This window comes from Haplochromis burtoni, unplaced genomic scaffold (genome assembly GCF_018398535.1).
Source record: "Haplochromis burtoni strain Fernald_Lab_line unplaced genomic scaffold, NCSU_Asbu1 Contig_199, whole genome shotgun sequence".
In the NCBI taxonomy this organism is placed as follows: Eukaryota; Metazoa; Chordata; class Actinopteri; order Cichliformes; family Cichlidae; genus Haplochromis; species Haplochromis burtoni.
The window spans coordinates 514,033-521,433 of record NW_024582560.1 but is presented as its reverse complement, the minus strand read 5'-3'; the positions used below and the strand labels follow the sequence as shown (position 1 = coordinate 521,433).

Sequence of the window (7,401 nt, the reverse complement as noted above, 5' to 3'; positions counted from 1 at the left end):
CCCCCACCCAACACCCAGAGAGACTACCACGCCCACGCCAGCCCCTCCCACACCCCCACACACACCACAACATATACAAAACAACACACTTCAATCACACACACCATCTAACCACTCAACAAGCCGTTTCACCTTCGCACAAAAATAACAGCCAGCTATTGCTCCCAGAGTTCTGCAGGTGTGTGTAGTACCTTTAAAAGTGAGAATCGGCGTGGCTCAAATGGTTTATATCATGTGAGGATGACACACATTCAGGTCCAGGTAATTACCCTGTACAGACGACAGACCGTGTCAAAAACACCAGAACTCTCATTGGCGATGCTGAGGCGGACAGAGCACGAGCCGGAAAGATTGACTTTAGCGCAACTAAAATTTAACTTGGAAAGAGTGCAATGGAACTCTTAAATTGATGGTGGATCCTTTATAAAAGGCAGTTTATAATCTAAATTGGTTCTCGTTTGAATTGGAGGCCACGTGAAAACCGAGAGTTCAATAATAAAAAAAAGTTGTGTTTTCTGTTTATTGGAGTTCAAGTTATTTTTACTTCCAATAGTGTTTACTACACAGGTCATGAACAAGACTTTTTTAATTTTCATTGTAAGTGGGCTAAAGCAGTTAATTAAAAGTAGTCTAACATAAATGTAAATGCTGTAATTTGATTATTTTAATAAACCATGTAACTTGGGATGGATTCATGCTGGCGTGACCACAGTGCACACGTCTGATGTTGCTCACAGTGGTCCAAGGGATCGCTCAGGGAGTTTGTGTGTTCGCTCAGACACATGAAAAGTTAGAGGGAACATTGCCTGTTAATCTCTAATCTGGAGTCTAATGTGCTCCACAGCTGTTACCATGGTGATGTGCCTCAGTAAGAAGTGAACCACCTTCAGGAAACCCATGAAGTTACCTGGATAAGACGAAATCCTCCTTAATAGTACCGGCCTCAGACCACGTGAACCAAACTGCAGATGTAAAAGCATCTTCACAGCACTTAGGAAACTGAGATCTACAGTTTCTGAAGAGGAGCTGGAGAGGCTAGATCTCCTCTTTCAACTTTTCTAATTCTCAGTTTTCATCACTCAGCAAATCTGCCTGGATTGCCTGCAATCAGCAGCTCAAAATGCTGCTGATTGTCCTTCCTGTTGGCCAGCCATACATGCCTCATGTCACTCCATTACTAATGCCCCTTCCCTGTCGCCTTGCAGCATTTAATCTTGTTGGCCTTAACAGCCCATCAACGATTCAGCTTGCGATCGTCCACTGGTTGGATATACTCCATTAAACTCGAATGCGAGCGTAACTTTTACCTGGAAAATGTAAACTATTTCGGTCGGGTTGTTTACAATGCTTGGATATAACAGGAAGGTAATTAATGGAAAATATAAACTATTGGGTTAACTAGTAATTGTGAAAGGATTAAAGGGAAATATACCCACAGTAGTAAAAGTGACTTTCAGCCCTAACCCTAACCCTTACAGGAGAAAGTTCATTCAATCATTATAGTGGTCAGCTATAATGGCAAAGCCATTATCCAGCAACGATCAGGACTAGACTTTCAAAGTCTGCTTGTTCAGTCATTTTCAGTCCAGACCCAAAGCTAGCACACTCTGACTGGCATAAAACAGCATTTTTGCACCGACAAGATGATTCCCAAAGATCTATTAACTGAAAGGCCTGGGATATGAAGTAGACTTGACAAGCGGTGGACAAAAGAAGAAGTGACATGCCTAAAGAGCTGTCTACAGCAGACAAACTGAAAGGACAGGTGGACAGACCAAACGGGTCAGAGAAGAGCAGACGAGATGCATCCTGACAACGTGCCATCAGCTCTATTTTATGTCATATTAAGGCGTAATTCAACCCCCAGTTATATGAGCCAGCACTCACTCTCAAAGAAAACCTCTGCAATAAGGACAGGGCTTTTTGGACGTGCGGGATTCTCGACAAATTCGGTGTTTGGTCTTCTAGTTGATTTCTTGTAGCCTAGAAGACGGCAGATCTCTCGTTAAGAATGAGCATACAGTGAGTTGGTATTATCGAATGCAAATATTCTAGCGGAGCTTATGAGCTCTATTTTAATGTCATGACAAGTTGATTTAGGCGTTTAAGTTTATACAAACACCCGTCTTTAAATCGGGGTTTATCCAGTTTCATAAGCATGGTAGTTGCAGGTGTACGTAAAACCAAACATTTTATTGTGGTTAACTCTTACTCCGCCAGTATCGCTAAATTCTTTCATATTTTAACAGCGTAGATTATTTCATATCCAAGACAATTCCTGTCTTTGTAAAGTGCTGTATAAATGAATAAATTAATAAATACTGTTTAATTCCAGTTCACAATAAATGAACTAACCCTAATGTAATATAAATAAATAAATGCTTTACTGTAAAAATGTTAGGAGCCCCACAGCATGAATTCACTTTTACAGTCAATGTAAAAATATAAGATATCCTTTCCCTTACTTAGACAAATAAACTTTATTTATAGTCATTATTATGCACACACACCGTTTGTGGGTTCAGCTTTCCTGTCATCAGATCCAGCAGATCCTCGTCATTCAAGGATAATGTGCAGTCTGCCTTTTTACCTAAAACAAGACATTAAAAGATGCATTTATTATTTATCTGGCCAACAGCATTTCAGGTGAGCCAAAACTAAAAATCTGCACACACAAAAACAACTAACGACATACTCTACACTGAAGGAAGCAGCACGGAGGAATGTTTGTCTCCGCAATATAGTACAGAAAGCACACTTGGCATTTCCATAACACTGCACTGATCAGCCACAACAATAAAACAGGCAGGAGGAGTGAATAATTATCTCATTACTGCGTCGCCAGTCGAGGGCTGATGTAAAGAATAAGATGTGACTGCTCCCTTACTGCCTTTGAACAACAAGAATATAAGCAGAAAGTCACAGCCACAGTTGGCTGCACAGCCATAAATCCAAGGCCAGAAGTGACTACACTGGCCATGTGAGAGTCAGAGCTCAACCATCGAGCATGGAAGAGGTCCGATGAGTCATATTTCCATTTACTAAGAAAGAGATGGCAGCACTAGAGGCAGATAATGCTCTGAGCAATGTTCTCCTGGGAAATCTTTGCTCATGCCTTTAATGCATATTCATCTGACCACATTTACCCCTTTATTCCCACTTCTATTCCCTGATGGCAGTGGCATCTTTCAGCAGGATAATGCACCCTTCCACACTGGCTCCACACACAATACTGTTTAGCGATGGCTTGAGGTGAAGTTGTGTTTCAAGGCGTCTTAACTCAATAGAGCACAGGTGCCAAACATGAGGCTCTGAGGGCCAAAATAGTGCGGACAAAGACTGGACAGCTAGATATGAAAGCATGAATTTTTAACTTTAACAGTATTTTCATAAGTTTTCCAGCTTTTCCATCCATGGTTATTCATACTGCACCACAGTAACAGAAAACTATTAACAATTTCTATTTCTGCTTTTTATTTTTCACTTTCTAGTGATTTAACAAAAACTTTGTTTTCTAATGACAGGACAGTCTGGGCAGTGAGCCACCAGAACTTCCTTTGCAGTTTTACACATTTGTTTCTTTCTATTTAAGCCCAAAGAGTCGTGGCAGCAGATTTCTTTCATTTAGTAGAGCCAAACCTCTTTCTTATGCAGGAAAACTGAGGCGTACTGCTGAGGCTGCACTTCTTTTCTATTACTAGTGTATCTTGGGGAATAAAATATGCAGGTAAACTTCTTTACACTGACAAGGGCAGTTCCACTGGTCCGGCTCACTCAAGGTCAAAGTGGGCTGTATGTGGTCCGCCATGTAAAATGAGTTTGACTTTCCTGCAATAGAGCGCCTGTAAGATGAGCTGGACAAACAAACCCAATCCACAGAGGCTTCACTTCACAGCTCACAGAAGCTTTTTGACTCAAAGCAGATTCTTTGAGTCTGTTACCACAGGACACCTCCAGAGACACAATATTAGGCAGGAAGCTTTAATGACTTGGCTGACCGAGGCATCCATTCAGTGCAATTTGTATCACAGCTCAGAAAGCATTATGACTCACTTTTTCTATATTGCATAACTTAATATACTACTTTCTACTGTTAACACACAATACATTCTGTTTCCATCATGCTTGAGCAAATAAAGATGGTGGACAGACGAAATATAAAAACTGAAATTTAGATGGGCACCATGTTTAAATCAGTCCAATAAGGGGAGATGATAATGCAAATTAAACCCTGTTCAGTCTTCAAAGTAAGACTCACCACACTGCCTCAAAATCTCCTGTGTCAGCTTCATTAAAGATGTTATTAGAGCTATCTGAGAGCTGCAGTATCCTAAAATCTAGTTCAACTTTCACTAAAAACAGCACAGCAGTGTGCTTGCAGAAGTTCAAATACTGGTCCTGCAAACCAGCAAGAAAACATTCAAGTGTACTGGGTTTAACAAGCCTGTTGTTCCCACTCATCGGTTCAGCTATGCGCAAGAGAACTTCTTTAACTGTTGTTATGATTGCAGCGGTTTTCAAATTTTGCTCCTAACCGAACTTTTAAACTCGTGCAGTAATGTTGGACCATAACGGAGGGGGAAAAAAACGCATATTGAAAACCTTTGAGTGGAACAGCTTGTACATCTTAGATTTCCCTGAACATTTCTTTCTATTTTCGAAACATTCAGTCGTATGGACAGAGTGGTGATTCAGAAATAAGGGCTTGGAAGTAGCACGCATTACAGGGGAGACCATCAAATGATGAGATGCCCATTTACCAGGATGTGCCTATGAGTACGGATGCTACGTGTGTGTGTCTGTGCAGAAATCAGCTTGTAAAATAAAAAAGTCAGAATGCAGCTCTTCTAGCAGTACCTCTTTTACACACATCAGGTCATTATTGGAATTAAGCTTGTTTGTTTCCATTTGGTTCGTGTTTTGAAGTCCCCTGTAGCATCTGCATTTAAATCAAAATTTTAAGGCGGATAGTGAAGTAGCTGAAACATTTTCACCGCTTCAGCTACTTAATTTGCGTTAGTTCTTCACAACTGCAGAAGTATCAAGCGAATTCAGCCTAAACTTTAAAACAAAAAATACCACTAAATCACAGCCTTTCCATTTTACCTCCAGCACTCTGCAATCTTCCACAACGATATCTACTGAAGATTATTAGTTTTTTTTGAAACCTCTATTTATTGTAGGGGACCGAACACATTTCTTTTTGAGCTTCGGAGAAAAAGAGCAGAACACTTTCACTCCCACAATACAAGAGTTAAAAAGCCGACGCTCCGAGGTGTTTGCAGGCTCCTCAGGGAATAATAAAGCCTTTTGAAACGCTCTCTGAAGTCTTCAGACAATGAGGGCTTTCCTGACAGAGGTGTGAAACAAAATCAAGCTCAGCCACAATCGCAGCAGTTCGGGTAATTTTTATCTGCAAGCCGCTTTGCACCCCAACTACACCCAAGCAGCTGCTGCTGCTGCTGCTGTTCTTAAACTTTACATGTACACAAGAAGGACAGGGAGGTCCAAGAACAGAGCCATACCTCCCAAATGTAAAGTACTGCAGACGGGAATAATTATGAATATCCTAGCAGACCTTATCCTAAGGGTGTAAAGACTTACAAAATAATGATAATTAATCAGCTGCAAGAAAAATATCAAGAGTGTTACAGGACTTTAACAACAGCCTCACATACCTGGGTCGTTTGTGACAGAACCGTTACCATTTTTCACGTCAACAATCCAGGTCGCCTCTTTCCCACCTGGGCCGTCCTTCACTTTAAATGCAAACACTCCGCCAATCTTCTTAACAAGTTGCGCTCCCTCCTGCAACAACAGGGTTTGAGTTCCTTTTAATGAATGATTGCATACAGTAAGTGTAGACAGGCAGCAACAGCCCACACAGTGCAAATTTAATTCTACAGCCATCTATTTGTTATACACACAGCTTGACATGAATAGTTTAGATCATGTTTCGTGGTTTCGCCTGAGAAAACCTCTCAAACTCCATGGTCCTGATGGTGACCAGAATAATACACCACCACATCTGATTGAAATGGCTGTGCAGCTATAATTATTAAGCAGTTTCTGTCGCCTGTAAATCATCTGAATCCTGACAGATTCAGATGATTTAACGTGTAAAAGTGTGACAAAGAATACCCTACAGTTTACAGAGAATGTCTGCCTTCTTCTTAACCGTACGAGTCCCGGCAGCTAATACAACAGAAATTTATGGAGCAGCTAGCTGAGAAGTTTTGTTCCAGCTCATTAACTTTCTATACTAGCATAAAAGCTGCATTCAGCTTTTATGCTCCTTATATCTGGAACAAACTCCCAGAAAGCCTCAGATCAGCTGAAACACTCAGTTTATTTAAATCCAGGTTGAAGACTCACCTGTTCTCAGCTGCATTTGAATAAAGCACCAAATCCACACTTTTAAGCTTAAATTTCAAAACTTACATTTAACTACTGATTTTATCTACTGTTCTGATTTTATCTGTTTTGATTTTATATACTGTTTTGTTTGTTTGTTTGTTTGTTTGTTTGTTGTTTGTTTGTTTGTTTTGTTTTGTTTGTGTTTGTTTTTTTTTTGTTTGTTTGTTGTTGTTTGTTGTTTGTTTGTGTGTGTGTTTGTTTGTTTGATTGTTTGTTTGTTTGTTTGTTTGTTTGTTTTTTGTTTGTTTGTTTGTTTGTTTGTTGTTGTTTGTTTGTTTGTTTGTTTGTTTGTTTGTTTGTTGTTTGTTTTGTTTTTGCTTTGTTTGTTTGTTTGTTTGTTTGTTTTTTGTTTGTTTGTTTGTTGTTTTTTGTTTGTTTGTTGTGTTTTTGCTTTGTTTGTTTGTTTGGTTTTTGTTTGTTTGTTTTGTTTTTTGTTTGTTTGTTTGTTTGTTTGTTTGTTTTGTTTGTTTGTTTGTTTGTTAATTAGTTAGTTAGTTAGTTTGCTTGTTTTAATCAATTTTAAATCATGCTTTTTATTTGTTTTTGTTTCTAATGTCTCTGTAAAGCACTTTGAATCACCTTGTTGTTGAATTGTGCTATACAAATAAACTTGCCTTGCCTTGCCATTGCCTTACATAAAAATGATCTCTCCGCAAGATCTGATGCTCTTGAAATCCATGTTGCATTATGGCATGCGTGTTAGCTTAGTTAACACTGAACCGTCAGCTTTCTCAAAAACAACCTAAAGTATTCTGGGAAGAAGTGAGAACATCATTCAGAAGTCTGTTCCTTGAACCCAATGCTTGTAGACGTGGGTGAAACCAAAGTTCCCCGAGAGTAACTGGTTCTCATATTCCACTCATGAGCACTTCTTTTTTAAAAATGTAACATCTGAGGGAGCGAGGGGTCACAGGCAGGACTGAGCAGAATGCTCATCTTTAAGAATATACAACGCTCAGAGAAAAACAAACACATCAAATACAA

General features: G+C 39.6%; 1 protein-coding gene across 1 annotated transcript in view; it reads right to left on the bottom strand.

The window, feature by feature from the left end:
* Window positions 1-7,401, bottom strand: part of scp2a (sterol carrier protein 2a) — a 19,291-nt gene that overhangs the window by 1,321 nt on the left and 10,569 nt on the right. Inside the window, exons 14-15 of the mRNA XM_005935663.3 lie at window positions 5,679-5,808; window positions 2,511-2,590 (exon numbers count right to left, since the gene is read on the bottom strand). Of these exons, the coding sequence (XP_005935725.1) occupies window positions 2,511-2,590; window positions 5,679-5,808 (210 nt within the window). The remainder of the gene's footprint in view (window positions 1-2,510; window positions 2,591-5,678; window positions 5,809-7,401) is intronic.